This window comes from Lissotriton vulgaris, chromosome 1_1, assembly GCF_964263255.1.
Source record: "Lissotriton vulgaris chromosome 1_1, aLisVul1.2, whole genome shotgun sequence".
NCBI lineage: Eukaryota > Metazoa > Chordata > Amphibia > Caudata > Salamandridae > Lissotriton > Lissotriton vulgaris.
The window spans coordinates 379,258,504-379,279,204 of NC_141685.1; the positions used below are offsets into that span (position 1 = coordinate 379,258,504).

The 20,701-nt window shown below is 50.5% G+C and overlaps 1 protein-coding gene across 1 annotated transcript in view; it reads right to left on the minus strand.

The window, feature by feature from the left end:
• The window catches only part of CC2D1B (coiled-coil and C2 domain containing 1B), a 555,234-nt gene that overhangs the window by 465,980 nt on the left and 68,553 nt on the right, over positions 1–20,701 (minus strand). The window contains exon 5 of the mRNA XM_086925080.1: positions 4,591–4,761. Coding sequence (XP_086781206.1) covers positions 4,591–4,761 — 171 coding nt within the window. The remainder of the gene's footprint in view (positions 1–4,590; positions 4,762–20,701) is intronic.

A 20,701-nucleotide genomic window follows, 5' to 3' on the forward strand; every position in this document is an offset into this window, starting at 1 on the left:
AACTGCAGCTAGTTAAATCCTAAAGCTGAAAGACTCTAATATGTTAGGTGAGACTTATGCTTTCATGTCTACACGGCACATTAAAAACCTGGAAATAAATCCCAATAATTCACAAGTAAAAGGGATACTGCCATGGTGATAAGGGTGTCATCCTGGGAGAACGAAAGGGAATTATACAAACCCATTGCTTTAGGAACTAAAATGTCATGAAGTCCTCCCAATTAAGCATTACTAACATTTCAGAATTGTATTGACTAGATTGCTCAGAATCGATTTGTTACCCAAGTAATACATAGGAACTAGAAGCTGCATGCCAAGTATGAAACTAAATGTCATTCCCAGATAAATACTTCCTGTATTAACCAGCTTTGTTAGCTGTTGTACCTGTATAAGCAACTAAATCCTTGGTCTTCGAAGTGTTAGCAGGCATGGCTGGACTGGGAACAAAAAGCACTCCCAGAAAAATGTTTTAATGCCAATTCCAATTTGCATGTAATAACAGTGGCAGACTTCACACAGAGGGCAGGGTGTTTCTTAAAGAAAACTGGTGAAACCATGGGTCCAAACGGTGAATTCAACAGCACAATTTCCCAAATATATAAGGTTAAAAACCTATGTTTGTAGATTACTCTGGGATGCATCTAATGAAGTATTCAAATACACAGAGGATCGGAAAAGTGCCTAAGGGCACCATTTGTTAGATTGCCTAAATACGCATGTGCATACAAAAACATCTGCTCATTACAAATCACTGCATGCACCGAAGGTAAATAGTTGTAGCAACTATTCCAGAGCTAGAGTGTGACCCATTTAAGTAAGGTGCTACTGAAGGTACAGATGTTAAACAGGTAAATAAGCAGTCAAATTTCCACATTGCTTCTATATGTAAACATTCACAGCCAGGCCAGCATTCTCACTGCCTCAGCACGTAAAACACAATTTGTGAGAAGTTGGCCCGATATGCAGCGTTCGCTATGTATCGTTCCAAACGACCCTTATGATGATTGGTTGTAAGTCAACCTATAGACCAGCTATCCTAGTAGCGTGGATACGAGCAGTCTAAGGCTAAAGACTCGAGAGGGCGCGTTAAGCCAGCTGTTTACCACACATGTACCCCTTGAACACCAAGTGAAAGGACACCACACAAGTGTTATGAAAATAAACAGTATATTTATTAAGAATCACAACAGCCCTGTACTCTTTATGAGGACAGGGTACTAAGCACAAACCAAATCTCTTAGGAAAATACTTCAAGTGCACAATTAAAACAAGTGTCCGAGGACACGGAAAGTTTAAGGTCTCGGGCGGACCCGATAAGGCAAGTCGGAAGCGAGGCACTCGGGACCCTAGAGTAAAGAGGCTATGCAGGCACCGAAATGCCGAGTTACCTAGCCACGAGGGCTGCGGCTGCACAAGTCTTACAGGCGTCGGGGTCTTCGCTGACGAGCCAGGAGCCGGAAGAAAAGGAGTTGCTGGCCGGCGACCAGTGTTGAATAGTTCGTAGAGATCCAAGACTGGATCAGAGATTGATGATACCTGAAAGCAGAGGGGACCAAGTTCGTACTACTAGCCAGTAGTCAGAGGGTACCAGGAAGGCACCGGTTGGCCGTCACCTCGATCAGGTGAGTGGGCGACGCTAGGCTCTGCAGTCTCACGGACCAGGAGGCGTTGTCGGCGACCACGGTGGAGGTGCGAGCTGTCCCGCGAAGGATGATGCTGTCGGCGTCGCTGGGCCCAGGATGGGGCAACAAGCCTTGGCAGGTCTCCGGGCCACGTGGTGGGCCTAAGATGGCGTCTTGAGTGGACCAGGAGGGTCCGGGGTGCTTCTCGCAAGGATGGAAGCAAGGGCCAGTCTGGAGCAACCAGACCAGCAGTGATGATTGTCGGATGTCGTCAAGGAAGGGCACAAGCCAGCGGCTAGTGACCAGACAACGTGCTGAGCAGCGAGCAGAAGGGCCCCACGCAGATCGTGGAGATGCTGGGAGACTGCACTTCGGTGCTGGAGCGGCTCAGGGTCGGGGCTTCTCGGACCCCAGAGCACTCACCAGGGAATTGCTTCGATGGTCGTGCTGGTTAAGAGCGTGCAGGTTCTGATGATGGCCGGTCCCTCGAGGTCTCGTCGCACCCACAGATCACAGCTGAGCTGATGACGTGGGTAGAGGTCAGAGGTGCCAGGGAAGCCGGTTCTCGTCGAGCTGGGCCGTCGGATCCTTGAGGAAGGACTTGCAGCAAACCGCAGAGTTCTTAGATGGTGCCCGCTGATGCAGGGTGACTACTCCTTAGTCACAAGGGAGAAATCTTGAGAAGAGTCTCGAATGTCCTTTCGTAGAAAGTAGTTCTTGATTCAAAGATGATCTAATTTGGAAGGGTCCCCGCTCCCGTCTTTATCCTAAAGAAAGGGGTGGGTACATCACTAGGTCCTGCCCTAAGGGTGGGACCAGGAAGGGGGGTAGTTACACCCCTCTCCCCTGCCGGACTTTCCCCAGGCCAGGGCTGGCGCCCCTGGAACTGGTTCTGACCGGCAGATGCGTAGTGAGCACCGGGGTGCCACTCCGCAGTCACCTTCTCGCAAAAGCCCTACCTACCCAGAATACACAAACCCTGTCTGGGACGGTGCGAACACCGCCCTCGACAGGAAACCCTTTGTCCAAGCGCTCCTCGCTGGAAGGACTCCCAGCAGCAGGAGGTCAGACTCGTGTCTGTGGTGGCAGCACCCATTTTGTGGAGCTGAGGCTTTAGTTAGCTTTAACCGGGGTTCACAGTTACGTACATGTCGTGTCCCTCTAGAAGGGCGGAATGCTAACCTCGTCGCCAGGGTTGGTGAGAGGGCAGCATCCCGATTCGTATGACACCTTACTCGACATGTCTTGATAACGCGACACCGAAGTTACCGATGTGGTACGCGTTATCATGGAACAGCCATTGGGTCTTTTATCCGCAAGCTGCAACCGAGCTCGGCTCGGGCCAGAGCACAGTTCACACGAGCCCACGCACTCTGCCTTCAGGATTGTCAAGGCCTGCCATAGGAGTGACTGATAGGAACTCGGGTGTCCATTGTATGGTTAGATATAGGGCTACTATATCTAAAGCAAAGGGTGATTACACAACTTCGCCCCAGCTGTCATGCAGCCAGTTGTGTCAAATTTAGGAGGCCAGCCAGGGGTGGCATAATACATGCTGCAGCCCCTGGCGGCCCTGGGTACACCTATGCCCCGAGTTACAGGGTCTGATAAGGTGGCCCAGTACCAATTGGTAAATGCACCTAGGGTACATCTCGTAATTTAGAAAGAGAACAGCCAGGCTGTGGGTCTGATTAGCAGGCCCACAGCCAGAGAAAGTCGTAAACCAGTGAAACAAAAGCAAAAAATCTGGGTGATCATAGGATTGCAGACCCTACTCTCCTACACAATTGTCAGGCAAGTATGCAGGCATGTTACCACAGTATGCAAAGCAATATAACTATGCCCTTGTCCAAAATATTTCAGTTTATTAAGCATCATAGCTATCACTAGCTTGAAAGCAGTTTTCCACACGCAGGACCTCCATTCACGCATTCATTCATTCATTCATTCCTTCACTCTTACCTCCAGGCAAAGGAAGTTTGAGCAATGGATTTTGAGTTTAACGGTATCACTGACTTTTATGAAGCGGCATGGGCAGAGAGGGTGATCCGGTGGGAGTCTTTGCTTCAGATGAGCCATATATCCTGACCCAGCCATCATGCTGTGTGCTGTGCTACCAAGGAAACAACAGTCTTGAAACCTTAAGAAATTCTGCCAAGGGCAAACTATTCGGCGTCCTTCTACACACTTACGCCACATTGGAAGACATTCGTTTTTACGGGTTTATTAATAAAACTGAGTTGTTTAAGTACTTCTCACATTCTGCCCCAGTTAGGGCATCAGCCAGAGGAAAGGCCTTCTTACCTGGCTACCGCATCAATGCTTGGTCAAAGGAGGTGAGCTGAATATGGTGCACACTCATCCAACTTAATGAAAAATGAAATCTGGGCAGTTAGTGGGGCATGGTCAGACTACCCTCTGCAGTCTGCTCTCACTGGTGGAATGCAACCATGAAAGCAGCCATCAGCCTACCATAGGACGTCTGGTCCTGGTTCATATACAAAGTCTACAAGGTTAAAGTCCAACCTGAACGTGAATGTTTACTTAGATTTTGTACAGGATACGTCCCTCTTGAATGTGCTTAGCCATTCGCAATATTTCACTTTGTACATATTAATTATGAGACAATATGGCGGTTCTTCTATCGATCGGGTGGTGTGGCCATTTGATGCACTCAAGTGCTGCGCAGTATAAACGGTTTAGAAAACACTGGACCAAGGAAAACACTATTATAATTGAATATTACTTTATGGCTGCATCGGGTGGTGAAGGTCACCACAAAGTTACTTCCATCTTACTGTTAGGAAAGTACACATCAAAAATACTGCTTTCACTAAAAAAATGATTCAAGGAGATATGGTTTGCTTTTCTTCTGCTTGGAATCGCAGTGGTGAAATGAATGTTGCATTATTCTAACCATCAAGGTAACTTGCTATTGCCAACAATGGTAAGCAGAAAGCATAACTACCTGTGCATTTAGCTTCTGTGGTACCACTGGTGAGGTGAGGAGCTGCTCTGTGACAACCGGTTTTTCTCTGTTTGCAACTTCATCATGGTGTGGGTCAGATCCGTTCTCCTCCCCCATTGAAGTTATCTCACTTTCATCTTCATCTTCTCCTACCACTTCCTGCAACTCTGCCTGCAGCAATGAGAAACGAATCAAACCACACTGCACAGATATTACAGGAAACTCATTTTTCTGCAAAGGCAAGTGCACAACTCCCATATTCCGAAGTAGTTTTAATTACAAGTATTTGATATAGTGCAAATCTCTAACGAACAGGAAACGCAACAGAGTTACAGAAGGAACATCCCAAATATGAAGTGCAGTACAGTGAACATAATTCTCTTCGAGTCCACTTAAGACCAGGTTACAGATATCATACACGAGTTCTAATCATTGCATTGTACCAAAAATTAAATTCAAAACAATATTTATTAACAGCGTTGTATTTCACTGACAACCAAAGTAAAACAAGGCTGATAGTTTGAGCACCACAAAACACTTTAATAAACAGGCCTTAAATGTAAAAACTGTCGGATTTGCTTAGAAAAAACTAGCAAAAGGTACCATCTGCCACAAATACCAGTGTATTCTAACCCAATGTTCAATCAATCTATGAGGGAATTTGATACATGCAAAACATTTGTAAAGAGGCTGGTCAATCAATTAATCAGGGTTTTATAAAGCGCGCTACTCACCCGTGAGGGTCTGAAGGCGCTGAAAGAAGGGGGGGTGTAGGGTGGAGGGTGCAGCTCCGGTTCAGTCGAAGAGCCAGGTCTCGAGGTTCTTCCGGGAAGGTCTGCAGGGTAGGGGGGTGTCTGTTGTTGACAGGGGAGCTCGTTCCAGGCCTTGGCTGCGACGTAGGAGAAGGCTCTTCTGCCTGCTCTGTTTTTGCGGATGCGGGGATCTCTGCCAGGGCGATGTCGACAGAGCGGAGGTTCCTTTTGGGTACGTGGAAGAAGACTCTTTCGTTGAGGTATTTGGGTCCGATGTTATGGAGGGCTTTTGTAGGCGCGGTTGAGCAGTTTGAAAGTTACTCGCTTCTCGACAGGGAGCCAGTGGAGGTCTCTTCGGTGTTGGGTCATGTATTCGTGCCGCGGGGTTCCGAGGACGAGTCTGGCTGCGGTGTTCTAAATGGTTTGGCGCTTGTGTAGGAGAGTTCTGTTGATTCCGGTGTAATGGTCCAGTCTGCTGGTTATGAGTGCACGGGTGACGGTCTTCCTGTCTTCGGGGGGTATCCATTTGAAGGTCTTACGGAGGATGCGGAGGCAGTTGAAGCTGGTGGAGGTGACGGAGTTGATCTGGCAGGTCATGGTGGGGAGGAGTCGAGGATGATGCAGGGGTTCCATGAGTGGGCTGTAGAGGTGGGTGGACTTCCGAGGGCAGAGAGCCACCATGTGTTGTCCCAGGTGGAGGTGGAGGGTCCGAGGATGAAGAAGTCGGTCTTCTCCGAGTTGAGCTTCAGGCAGCTATTTTTCATCGAGGACTCGACGTCTCTCATTCCTTCCTATAAGCAGAGTCTGGTGTCTTCGGGGTTTTTCGTGAGAGAGAGGATGAGCTGGGTGTTGTCGGCATATGATACTATGCTGAGCCCGTGCTGTCTGACGATGGCAGCAAGGTGGGCCATGTAGATGTTGAAGACCGTGGGGCTGAGCGAAGATCCATGGGGTACTCCGCAGTTGATCTCTGTGGGTTCGGAGAGGAAGGGGTGGAGTCTGATCCTCTGGGTTCTCCCGAAGAGAAAGGATTGGATCCAGTTGAGGGTGGTTCCTCGTATCCCAGCGTTGTGAAGTCTGGCTGAAAGAGTGTGATGTGAGATGGTGTCGAAGGCTGCAGAGAGGTCTAGTAGGATGAGGGCCGCCTTGTGGCCCTGGTCGAGTAGCATGCGGATGTCATCAGTGGCGGCAGGAGGGCGGTCTCGGTGCTGTGGTTGCTGCGGAATCCGGACTTGGAGGAGTCCAGGATGGAGTTCTCTCCGATGTATGCGGTCAGCTGGGCGTTTATTAGTCTCTCAGTGACTTTGGCAGCGAAGGGGAGGAGAGAGAAGGGCTGGTAGTTTTTCAGGTCCGTCGGGTCGGCAGTGGGTTTCTTGAGGAGGGGTTTGACCTCCGCCCGCTTTCAGTCATCTGGGAAGATGCCTGATTTGAACGAGGTGTTGATGGTCCGTCCTAGTTCGGGTGCAATGGCTCCGGCGGCCCTGTGGTAGATGTGCGGGGGACAGGGGTCCATGAGGGCTCCTGAGTGGGTGTTCTTCCTAGCATACCTGGTGGCCGCAGGACATTTCCCCCCCACATCTTCTGTCACCATCGTGAAAAATCTGGGGGTCAAATTGGATGCAGCCCTTTTTATGAAGGCCCAAGTCCAATGGTGGCGGGGTCTGTTTTGGGGTGTTGAGAATGCTGAGGGACTTTCTCCCCCCTGCTCTCAGTTCCCTATAGGAAATCAGTGGTCCAGGCCGTGGTGGTAACCAGACTGGATTATGTTAATTGCTTGTATCTCGGCCTCCCGTAGTATCTTTTGGGCCGATTACAGGTGATTCAAAATGTGGCGGCGAGAGCCATCTTTCTGACAGAAACTGGGTGGCTCACACCACCCAGTTTCTGTCCTCTCTTCACTGGCTCCCGGTTTGGAAAATAATTCATTTTAAAGCCTTAGTCCTGGTTTTCAAAGCATTCCATAAGATTGGAGTCACCTACCTTAGGGAAAGATTTCAACCTCATGTACCACAACGTACCTTGAGATCTTCCTCTCAGCTTTTGATCTCAACTCTGAAGGTCCTGCTCTCCCAGGTTTGGGAGAGATCTTTCAAAGCTGTGGCTTCTCGGCTGTGGAATAGCCTTCCTCTCTCTCTTAGACAGACTTTGAAGTTGTTCAGGTCTTCCACAGTTTTCCGGTTTTGCCAGGCTTTCTAGAGTCATCTGCAGGCGCACCTGGCTTCTTGGAACTAAGTTCGGAGGTGAACCAGGTGACCTTCAGGGGGCGGTGTTTGGCGGGTGGCGGAGGGGTGCAAGCTTGTCGGTGCAGCCAGAGATCCAGCGGTGTAGTTCTTTGGCTGCGGAGTTAGTGTCGGTCGTGGAGCAGGGGCGGTCTAGGAGGAGGGTGCTGTTGAGGTGTTCCCCTGTGATCCTGCTCCAGTACCTTTGTGGCGGGCGTGGGCGGTTTGGGTGCGGTGGTGGTGTTGAAAGTGAAGTGTACGCAGTGGTGGTCCCTCCAGAGGGGCTGGGTGGTGTGGCTGAAGTGGATGTTTGTCCCTCCTGCGAAAATGGGGTCGAGGGTGTGTCCTGCTCTGTGAGTGGGGGTGGTTACGAGCTTCTTCAGTCCGAGGTTGGAGAGGTTGTCAAGGAGGGTGATGGAGTCTGGGCCGTTGCGGTTGTCGAGGTGGAAGTTCAGGTCTCCGGGTAGGATGTAGTCCGTAGAAGTGATGGCGTGGGATGCAACGAGGTCGGCAATGGTGATTGCGAACTGGGTGCGAGGTCCGGGAGGTCTGCAGGCGAGGGTGCTGCGCAGCATGGTCCTTGGGCTGGTCTGGATCTGGAAGTGGATGTGTTCAGTGTTGGAGTGGGGGTCACTTGTGCTGGAGGTGGTGAGTCGGTGCTGGTCTGGATCTGGAAGTGGATGTGTTCAGTGTTGAAGTGGGGGGTCACTCGTGCTGGAGGTGGTGTGTCGGTGGGAGGTTTTGTGTGCAATGGTGAGTCCTCCTCCTGGGCGATCTTTTCTCTGGACCTTGTATCCGTCGGGGCTGGCGGTCGCAATGTCATGGCTGGATGTGGCGTTGGTCAAGAGTTCTATGAAGAAGGCGATGTCGGGAAAATGGGTGCCAATAAGGTTCCAGACCTCTACGGCATGTCTGCGTAGGGAACGTACATTGAGGAGCAACAAAACAGGAAAAATAAGCAAGACAGCAGAGAAATGAAAATACAGAGACAGTCACCGGCACAGAGTGGGCCCGAACCCTACCAGAGTGGGGCTCACAGGTTCGAGATGCGGCGCAGCAGAGCACAGTAGAGCTGCTGGGGAGAAGAGCGGGCCTCAGACCGAGAATCAGAGGTCTTGCTTGTGCTCCCCGGCAGAGGCCGCCATTAAGTAGGGGGAGGGGCGTGCAGCTGGGAGGTGGGAGCGGGAACAGCAGGAAAAACGGGCAGGGAACAACAGAGGGCACAGAGAAAAGGGCACAACAACAAGTGGGCAACAACTAAGGCACAAGGCAACAAGATGTACAAGTGAGCAACAAAACAGGAAAAATAAGCAAGACAGCAAAAAAATGAAAATACAGAGACAGTCACCGGCACAGCACAGGCTCAAACCCTACCAGGGTGGGGTTCACAGGTTCGAGATGCGGTGCAGTCACAAACCAATGACTACACTAAATCTAGAGCAGGCCATATATTATTACCCATCTAAGGTCCGCCTTAATCTGGTCGTTCCCCCAAACACTGCAATGAAGTTTGATTTCTGTTCAATACCACAAGGCACTACATAAATGAAGAGATTATCCTATATTCAGTTGCATGGATATAAGAATATATTTGCTATATTTAAATATAACTTGACAGGAAAGGAGCACACGTTTTAAGTATTACACTGATCATTTGATTATCCTACAAAAGATCTAAAACATGACAAAATGTTTAAACTTAGAAGTCATGGATTTCGGTTCATGTATTGTGAAGGGCAACTCAACAAACCTTTGTTTACAATATCTTATTTACCTTGTTCCATGAGCAAAAGTTTCCTATTCAAGTATGTTGAATAGGAGCTACTCTCCAGTTGACTGGTTTTGCTGTGTAGGATGCTGGCTTAGTATATGGTTCAGAAAAGGGGGTGGTGATGAACAGAGTGTCTGAATTAAGCAGACCACTCTTACCCAGTCTAAAGATCAGGGCTTGATCCACCACAGTTTTTTAGCTCACTGCACCATCCCAGCTCAGAACTTGGCTATATGCAAATTAGTCTGACCCTGGCCCAGTGCATCATGGGAACAGGGCAGACCAAACTACCAAGCCAATTCTTATACTGGGAAGGAAACAAGCTACCGGGGACCGGTTTCTGGCATTTCAGCCGTCTATGGCCCGGCTTGCTTGAATCCTGATGGTGCAATGAGCTAGGGACTCAAATCGGAGTATACCCTTCCACGCTTATGGTGGACAAAAATGATTCAGAAAAGGGGGTGGTGATGAGCAGAGTGTCTGAATTAAGCAGACCACTCTTACCCAGTCCAAAGATCAGGGCTAGATCCATCACCGTTTTTTAGCTCACTGCACCATCCCAGCTCAGAACTTGGCTATATGCAAATTAGTCTGACCCTGGCCCAGTGCATCATGGGAACAGGGCAGACCAAACTACCAAGCCAATTCTTATACTGGGAAGGAAACAAGCTACCGGGGACCGGTTTCTGGCATTTCAGCCGTCTTCGGCCCGGCTTGCTTGAATCCTGATGGTGCAATGAGCTAGGGACTCACATCCGAGTATACCCTTCCACGCTTATGGTGGACAAAAATGATTCAGAAAACATCACCGTTTTTTAGCTCACTGCACCATCCCAGCTCAGAACTTGGCTATATGCAAATTAGTCTGACCCTGGCCCAGTGCATCATGGGAACAGGGCAGACCAAACTACCAAGCCAATTCTTATACTGGGAAGGAAACAAGCTACCGGGGACTGGTTTCTGGCATTTCAGCCGTCTTCGGCCCGGCTTGCTTGAATCCTGATGGTGCAATGAGCTAGGGACTCACATCTGAGTATACCCTTCCACGCTTATGGTGGACAAAAATGATTCAGAAAAGGGGGTGGTGATGAACAGAGTGTCTGAATTAAGCAGACCACTCTTACCCAGTCCAAAGATCAGGGCTTGATCCATCACCGTTTTTTAGCTCACTGCACCATCCCAGCTCAGAACTTGGCTATATGCAAATTAGTCTGACCCTGGCCCAGTGCATCATGGGAACAGGGCAGGGTAGTTTAGTCTGTGAGTTAGTGCAGTGAGATAAATAACGGTGATGGATCAAGCCCTGATCTTTGGACTGGGTAAGAGTGGTCTGCTTAATTCAGACACTCTGTTCATCACCACCCCCTTTTCTGAATTGGCTTAGTATATGGTGCACACTTATTTAAATGAAGCCCCTTGCACTAATCCAGACAACCCCTATGGTGATTTAGTGGTCTTAGACAACAATAGAAGCTCTCTAAGTGGTAGCTGTGGAGAGCAGCCTTCAGGATTAGTCCAGAAGGAATGTTAAGCAGCTTATTTTACCACAACTAATCATATAGTGTAGGTTAAACAAAAAAGCACCACACAGTGTAGCTATAAAAATAAGTATATTAATTAAACAGACTAACTAACACATTGGCATATCTCCTACCCGGAGATATCAACACAATACACACAAATACTTCAAATGTAAACATGTAAGTAAGCACAAATACACAGTGGTATCCAGGGGATGACCAAACCATACATTAAAGAAGTGTAATGCGAACTGCGACCGATGTCGAGACTTGGACCAGAAGACTTAGAAGAGCTGGGGACATAAGGAACCACCCTAGGTAAGTACCCAGGAACCCAATGGAGGCTGTGTGCAGAGTAAAAACACTGCCGTAAACTAAATGCAAGTCAATGGGAAAGTCGCTGTTGCAGTTTTTAAGTAGAGGGACCCTTCCCAGTGGACCATGAAGAAACCCCATGGAAGACAGAAGGTTGGAGAGTCACCCCACCCATGGATACCACAGGAACTAGGATACCTACACCAGGGAAGCCGGGTGCATACGTGCGAAGTGGCGTCTGTAACCGCTGTAGACCACAATGGAGGACTTCAGAAAAGATACTGCTGGCGAAAGAGGTGAAAGAGTCTGGTGGAATCCAAGGGTGGATTCTTGAAGAGAAGAACCTGCAAGCAGAGGGTACAGAGTCTATGCCACTCAGGAGTGACCAGGAGGCACGGAAGACCAATGCCCACCGATGACGGAAGATGAAGTAGTGATGACGGTGACCGTGTCGCTGCAGCTGTGAGGACCAAGCGATGCTATGGAAGACCAGGAGCCATTCACGAGCTGTCGCACGTCGGAAGGCAAGAACCGGCGGGAGCACCAACAGGCCTTGGCAGCAGCAACAGATGTGGTAAATGAAAAGGGTGCAGCGTTGGAACCAGCAAGGTCCAAGGGACTCACCAAGTGCACGAGAGTCAGGGCAGGCCCGAGCAAGCAGGGGAGCCCACTGAAGCCAAAGAAGTCCCTCAAGAGGACCCACTGGCCAAAGGCACAGGAGATGCAAGGGGACGACGAGCAGCTCACCAAAGATGCAGGTCCACGGTGCAGAAGATGCAGTGAAGATGAAGACCTTGGCAGGAAGTGATGCTAGGGACTGGAGCTTCTTGTAGCCCAAAGATTTCTGGAGGACAGAGTCAACAAACCTTGGTAACGGCAAATCGACGCGGTGCACAGGGGTTCAGTTCCAGCAGTTCCAACGAGGGATACTGGCCTCAAACTTGCTGAGAGGGCAGGTGAGGCCTCAAGGGACTTGCAGAACTGCCAACTTTATCGCTGAACCTTTAAGAGTCCGTGGGATGTCAGGAGCAGCAGAATGGTCATCTTTGTTGCGGTGCCTGCAGATGCAGGGGAGTGACTCCTTCACACCGAGGGAGATTACTTCAGGTGTCTATGATGCCCACAGACCTGGAGATGAACCTGGATGAAGCACAAGCACAGGCGATGAAGAAGCCTGGCAGAAAAGCGATACAAGGAGCAGCAGGAGTCTTTCTTGGTGCAGTCTTGGTTCCAGTCCAGCGGAGTCCAAAGTGGCCAGATTGTCAAAGTTGAAGTGGTTTTGAGTTTGAATCTTGGCCCACAACTAATCCGAAGAGCTACCCACAAGTAAACCCTTAAGTACCCTAGGTAAGGGGTTGGAACGATTCAAGGTTCCCTCCCAGAAGAGGGGCTGGACAGAGGGGAGGATACTCCCATTTCTTTTGGCCAGTTTCGCACCAGGGCTAACCAAACTGGCTCAAACTGGAGTATGCAAGGAGAGCACCGAATGTGTCCTTTAAGGCAGTCTGGTGGCGCTGGCAAGCGCCCCGATCCCAGCCCAGTCCAATTCACTAAGTCCTGTCTGGGAGGTGGTCACACCTCTCTGTGGCAGGAAACCTATTGTTCGGCATTACCCTGCTCGAGCTTAGCTTAGCATCAGGAGGACAGAAAAATGTATGTAGCCGGAAGCAGCACTAGCTTGCTGTTAGACCCTGAAAGGCTGCTTCCGGGAATACAGGGGGGGCACCCCAGGGGAGACCCCCAGTACATGGGATTCTACATCCAACACGGGAATCGGTGTTGGGTGAGATTCCAACATGTTTGATACCAAACATGACCGGTTTCAGTGCAGCCAATATATCGTTAGATATTTCGTGATTTACTTGATGTCCACTGTATGTATTAAATGGCTGACCGCACTTACAAAGCCTGGAGAATCAACTCCTGGGTTTATAGGGGTGCCCTGCTCATGCAGGGGTACCCTCCCACTTGCAACCAAGCACCCTGCCCTCAGAACTGAAGAACCTGCCATAAGGGAGAATTATAGGTTTTAAGTCTAGTGTAGTGCCCTCAGATATAAGGAAACATATCTGTGGTGAGGGGTGTAGGAGAGTAGGGTCTGCAATCCTATGATCACCCAGATTTTTTGCTTTTGTTTCACTGGTTTACGACTTTCTCTGGCTGTGGGCCTGCTAATCAGACCCACAGCCTGGCTGTTCTCTTTCTAAATTACGATATGTACCCTAAGTGCATCTACCAATTGGTACTGGGCCACCTTATCAGACCCCGTAACGCAGGGCATAGGTGTACCCAGGGCCGCCAGGGGCTGAAGCATGTATTATGCCACCCCTGGCTGGCCTCCTAAATTTGACACAACTGGCTGCACGACAGCTGGGGCGAAGACGTGTAACCACCCTTCGCTTTAGGTATAGTAGCTCTATATCTAACCATACAATGGACACCCGAGTTCCTATCAGCCACTCCTATGGCAGGCCTTAACGATCCTGAAGGCAGAGTGCGTGGGCTCGTGTGAGCTAGGTTCAGGCCCGAGCCGAGCCCGGTTGCAGCTTGCGGAATCAAGACCCAATAGCTGTTCCATGGTAACGCGTACCATATCGGTAACTCCGGTGTCGCGTTACCCAGGCATGTCGAGTAAGGTGTCATACGAATCGGGGTGCTGCCCTCTCACCAATGCTGGCGACGAGGTTAGCATTCCACCCTTCTAGAGGGACACGACATGTACGTAACTGTGAACCCCGGTTAAAGTTAACTGAAGCCTCAGCTCCACAAAATGGATGCTGCCACCACAGACACGAGTCTGACCTCCTGCTGCTGGGAGTCCTTCCAGCGAGGAGCACTTGGACAAAGGGTTTCCTGTCGAGGGCGCTGTTCGCACCGTCCCAGACAGGGTTTGTGTATTCTGGGTAGGTAGGGCTTTGGCGAGAAGGTGACTGCGGAGTGGCACCCCGGTGCTCACTACGCATCTGCCGGTTAGAACCAGTTCCAGGGGCGACAGCCCTGGCCTGGGGAAAGTCCGGCAGGGGAGAGGGGTGTAACTACCCCCCTTCCTGGTCCCACCCTTAGGGCAGGACCTAGTCATGTACCCACCCCTTTCTTTAGAATAAAGACCGGAGCGGGGACCCTTCCAAATTAGATCATCTTTGATTCAAGAACTACTTTCTACGAAAGGACATTCAAGACTCTTCTCAAGATTTCTCCCTTGTGACTAAGGAGTAGTCACCCTGCATCAGCGGGCACCAACTAAGAACTCTGCGGTTTGCTGTAAGTCCTTCCTCAAGGAACCCGACGGCCCAGCTCGACGAGAACCGGCTTCCCTGGCACCTCTGACCTCTACCCACATCATCAGCTCAGCTGTGATCTGTGGGTGCGACGAGACCTCGAGGGACCGGCCATCATCAGAACCTGCACGCTCTTAAAACCAGCACGACCATCGAGGTAACTCTCTGGTGAGTGCTCTGGGGTCCGAGAAGCCCCGACCCTGAGCCGCTCCAGCACCGAAGTGCAGTCTCCCAGCATCTCCACGATCTGCGTGGGGCCCTTCTGCTCGCTGCTCAGCACGTTGTCTGGTCACTAGCCGCTGGCTTGTGCCCTTCTGTGACGACATCCGAGAATCATCACTGCTGGTCTGGTTGCTCCAGACTGGCCCTTGCTTCCATCTTTGCGAGAAGCACCCCGGACCCTCCTGGTCCACTCAAGACGCCATCTTAGGCCCACCACGTGGCCCTGAGATCTGCCAAGGCTTGTTGCCCCATCCTGGGCCCAGCGACGCCGACAGCATCATCCTTCGTGGGACAGCTCGCACCTCCACCGTGGTCGCCGACAACGCCTCCTGGTCCGTGAGACTGCAGAGCCTAGCGTCGCCCACTCACCTGGTCGAGGTGACGGCCAACCGGTGCCTTCCTGGTACCTTCTGACTACTGGCTAGTAGTACGAACTTGGTCCCCTCTGCTTTCAGGTTTCATCAATCTCCGATCCAGGCTTGGATCTCTACGAACTATTCAGCACTGGTCGCCGGCCAGCAACTCCTTTTCTTCTGGCTCCTGGCTCGTCAGCGAAGACCCCGACGCCTGTAAGACTTGTGCAGCCGCAGCCCTCGTGGCTAGGTAACTCGGCATTTCGGTGCCTGCATAGCCTCCTTACTCTAGGGTCCCGAGTCCCTCGCTTCCGACTTGCCTTATCGGGTCCGCCCGAGACCTTAATCGTTCCGTGTCCTCGGACACTTGTTTTAATTGTGCACTTGAAGTATTTGCTAAAGAGATTTGGTTTGTGCTTAGTACCCTGTCCTCATAAAGAGTACAGGGCTGTTGTGATTCTTAATAAATATATTGTTTATTTTCATAACACTTGTGTGGTGTCCTTTCACTGGGTGTTCAAGGGGTACATGTGTGGTAAACAGCTGGCTTAACGCGCCCTCTCGAGTCTTTAGCCTTAGACTGCTCGTATCCACGCTACTAGGATAGCTGGTCTATAGGTTGACTTACAACCAAACACCATAAGGGTCGTTGGAACGATACATAGCGGTCGCTAGAATAGCGAACGTTGCATATCGGGCCAACTTCTCACATTGGTGAGCAGCGGTTGGGATTTGAGCTTGCTGTTGTTTTACCACACGTATCCTAAGAATATCTTGTTGAAAGATCGCACAAGTACTGTTAGTACATATAACTAAAAGCTTAGAATACTCTGAGTTCTACTGAACCAGCTGTTGTAGCTCCTCAAGGCTTAGCACACCTTGGCTACAACTCTTAGCAAGGGTACAGTAGGTAAACACGTAGTGTAGGTAGGTGCATCACTTACACCACACTAGAAACAGTATGTCGGGCCAAGGAGGAAACTCTGAGTCTCCCCTTGTGTCAGTTGACCCTCCACAGGTCATCCCTTCAGGATATACTGTGCTGAGCTTCAAGGAGTTAAGACGACTGTGTCACTCCAGGAAGATTCAGCAGGGGTCTAACCCCACAACGTCCTTTCTGATTGGTCTCTTGGAGACTTATGATGCCAGAAGAGCTGAGAAACTTCGTAGCTCTTCTAATCCAGAAGGAGACATGCCTCCCCTCGAGGGAACCCGAGACGATCCTGACCTCATCCACCTCGCAACTGAGAACGAAGATGTGGAGGAGGATGAGGATGAGGATCTCTCTGGGGATGAGGCAGATAAGGGACAGGTAGAAGTCGTCAGACTAAGCAGGTCCAACTTAAGCAAACATGATAGCGGTACTGGGGGACCCCTGGGGCCACTATCAGGTCAGCTTAACATTGGGAATGGACGAGCCCGATCTCTGTCAAGAGACTCTGGCAGATCCCTTCAAACCAATGGCTCTCACAACTCTTCTCAGAGAGGGATGACGTCCCCTCAGAGGAGAGTGTACGAAGCGAAGGAAAGGGCAGCCAATCTAAGGATTGAAAGGGAAGAACTTGCCCTGGCCAAAGAAAGGCTTGCCTTTGCTAGAGAGCAACAGTTAAGTGGGGTAGTCCCCACTGGTGGCAGCAACGTACCTAGTAATAGGGAAAAGAGTTTCGATACGAAACACCTTGGTAAGATAGTGCCCCCCTTTAAACAAGGGGACGACATCCACAAATGGATTACTGCTTTGGAGAGGGCCTGCACTGTGCAGGGTGTTCCCCAGAGTCAGTGGGCAGCTATCTTGTGGCTCTCCTTTGAAGGAAAAGGAAGAGACAAGCTCCTCACCACAAGGGTGGAGGATGCTAACAATTACCAAATCTTGAAAAATACACTCGTTGAAGGGTTCGGCCTAACCACTGAGCAGTACAGGGTGCTGTTCAGGGATACCTAGAAAACGCAGTCTCAAGATTGGTCTGATTTTGTCGATTGTGCCACTAAGGCTTTTGAGGGCTGGTTGCTGGGCAGTAAGGTTACTGATTATCAAGGATTGTATAATTTGATGATGAGAGAACAAATTTTAAACAATTGTCAGAACCAGTTGTTGCATCAGCATCTTGTCGACTCGGATCTGACCTCTCCCCAAGAATTGGGAAAGAAGGCAGACAGATGGGTTCGTACAAGAGTTAAACAGAACCAGGGCCAGAATCAAGGTGGTCAGAAGAAAGCAGACCAGAAGGGTAAAGATTCTAAAGGGGAACAAAATGACCAGAAGTCTTCGACAGGTCCCCAACAACCCAAAGAGGGTGGGGGTCAGGCTCCCCAAAAGAAGAAAGAAGGCCAATCCAAAAGATGGTGCCAGTACTGTAAAAGTAAATCTCACTGGTTTAGTGAGTGCACCAAGAAAGGAGGAGGGCAGACTCCTGCCACTGCAGCCCCTAAGGCACCTGTGCCCCCTAGTACAGTCAGCAGTGGTAGTGCGCCTCCCAAGGGTTTAGTAGGGTTAACCCTGGGTTCTGAGGGGCGTGACAACTTAGTTGGCACACTCACTCAGGCTGTCCTTGTCAGTACAGGGGACGCGGACGTATCCCCTGACGTAAGCCCCAATACTTTGGGCAAATACCGACAGACGCCTTTCATAAATGGAACGATGGCTCAGGCCTATAGGGACACTTGTGCCAGCGTCACCATGGTGACGCCTAACTTTGTGGACCCTGGACAGATCATGCCAGGTACAGAATTCCTGGTGACCAATGCAAGCAATGTCACTACCAATCACAGTATGGCAATTGTAGCTTTCTCCTGGGGAGGGGTAACTGGCCAAAAGAAGGTTGTAGTTAGTCCAGACCTCCCAGTGGATTGTTTGTTGGGCAATGATTTGGAGTCGTCACAATGGTCAGAAGTGGAGCACCGGACTCACATGGAAATGTTAGGTTTGCCAGCACATGTGTTCGCTGTGACTAGGTCACAGGTCAGGAAATGCCCCACTGAACAGGTGCTGGATCCTGGAACAACGGACCAGACGCCTCCCAAGAAAAAGAGTAGTAGGGTTAAGGCTGCGCCTTCCCCCTTGCCCCAGGTCGAGGATCAAGTCTCAGAGGAGGCTGACCTACAGGAATTGAGGGAAACTGAGCCTAGGGAATTCGAACTTGATCAAGTTGAATTCTTGGGTTCAGGGGGACCCTCAAGGGAAGACCTGGGGAAGGACCAGTTAGACTGCCCTTCTCTTGAACCCCTCAGACAGCAGGCTGCTGCTGAGGCTGCTGGGAACGCCACAGGTACCCACAAGGTATACTGGGAAGATGGACTCCTGTACACTGAGTCAAGAGACCCCAAGCCTGGCATGACCAGGAGGCTGGTTGTACCCTTGTCTCAGCGTGGTTTCCTACTTACCTTGGCCCACGAGATTCCCTTAGCAGGTCACTTAGGCCAGACGAAAACGTGGGACAGGCTCGTCTCACACTTTCACTGGCCTCACATGAACGAAGATACCAAGGAGTTTTGCCGCTCCTGTGTCACTTGCCAAGCCAGTGGTAAGTCAGGTGGCACGACAAAGGCCCCCCTTATACCAATGCCTGTGGTGGGGGTGCCCTTTGAACGGGTGGGGATCGACATCGTCGGTCCCATGGAACCACCTACAGCCTCAGGGCACAAGTTTATACTGGTGGTAGTGGATCATGCCACCAGGTATCCTGAAGTTATTCCCCTTAGGACCACTACAGCACCTGTTGTGGCAAGAGCCCTAGTTGGAGTATTCTCCAGAGTGGGCTTCCCTAAGGAGGTCGTCTCCGACAGAGGTGCAAACTTTATGTCGAGCTACTTAACTGCTATGTGGAAGGAATGTGGTGTCAACTACAAGTTCACTACACCCTATCATCCACAATGCAATGGGCTTGTTGAGAGATTCAACAGGACCCTTAAAGGGATGATTCACGGACTACCGGAAAAGCTTCGGCGTAGATGGGACGTCCTGATCCCCTGCCTCTTGTTCGCCTACAGAGAAGTCCCGCAGAAGGGGGTTGGCTACAGCCCTTTTGAACTTTTGTACGGGCATCCTGTAAGGGGACCCCTGTGTTTGGTGAAGGAAGGATGGGAGAGACCTCTCAAAAAGCCTGCAGCCAACATAGTGGACTATGTGCTTGGCCTCCGCTCGCGGATGGCTGAATACATGGAAAAGGCATCTGAAAACCTTAAGGCCAGCCAAGAACTCCAAAAAGCTTGGCATGACCAAAAGGCTGTCTTGACTGTTTACCAGCCCGGACAGAAGGTGTGGGTGTTGGAGCCAGTGGCCCCAGCAGCACTCAAGGACAAATGGTCCGGGCCCTACACCATCCTGGAGAAAAAGGGAGAGGTCACCTACCTGGTCGACCTGGGAACTCCCCGGAGCCCCCACAGGGTGCTTCATGTCAACAGGCTAAAAGCATATGTCGACAGGAAGGACATGAGTTTGCTCATGGCCCTAGATGAGGGACAGGAAGAGGAGAGTGACCCTCTCCCCGACCTGCTCACTCAGAATCCTGACGATGGCTCGGTAGATGGTGTTGTCTTTTGTGGCAGCCTCTCCGAACATCAACAGAGCGACTGTAAACAGGTTCTTCAGTCGTTCAGACATATGTTTTCTCTAACACCCAGTCAGACCGATTGGTGCACCCATGAGGTTGACACTTGTGACAGCTTGCCCGTCAAGAGTAAAATCTAAAGGCAGCCTGATCACGTTAGAGACTGCATCAAGAGTGAAGTGCAGAAAATGTTGGAGCTGGGAGTCATTGAACCCTCGGATAGCCCTTGGGCTAGTCCCGTAGTTCTAGTGCCGAAACCTCACACCAAGGGTGGTAAGAGAGAGATGAGGTTTTGCGTAGACTACAGGGGTCTCAATGCAGTCACTAAGACTGACGCCCACCCAATACCAAGGGCAGACGAGCTTATCGATAGATTGGCTTCGGCCAACTACTTAAGTACGTTTGACCTGACAGCTGGGTATTGGCAAATCAGGTTAGCTGAGGACGCCAAGCCTAAAACCGCATTTTCAACCCCTGGTGGGCATTATCAGTTCGTGGTGATGCCCTTTGGTCTGAAAAATGCACCTGCCACCTTCCAACGGTTGGTGAATCAAGTCCTTACTGGGCTGGATGACTTCTGTGCGGCGTATCTTGACGATATTGCTGTCTTTAGCTCCACCTGGGAGGATCACCTGGTCCACCTGCGGAAGACGTTAGAGGCACTGCAAGCAGCAGGTCTCACTATCAAGACCACCAAGTGCCAGATAGGGCAGACACAGGTTGTATACCTGGGCCACCTTGTAGGTGGAGGTCAGGTTCAGCCACTGGAGAGCAAGATACAGTCAATCAGGGACTGGGCTCCTCCAACCACCCAGACTCAGGTTCGAGCTTTCTTGGGCCTGACTGGTTACTATAGGAAGTTTGTCAGGAACTATGGTTCAATTGTGACACCATTAAACGAACTGACAAGTAAGAAAATGCCAAAAAAAGTTCAGTGGACAGCGAGCTGTCAAAAAGCATTCGATGACCTAAAGCAGGCCATGTGCACGGCGCCTATCCTCAAGAGTCCGGACTACTCCAAACCATTCATTGTCCAAACAGATGCTTCTGAGTTGGGTGTGGGAGCTGTTCTTTCTCAACTGAATTTTGATGGTCAAGACCAGCCCATTGCTTTTATAAGCAGAAGGCTGACCC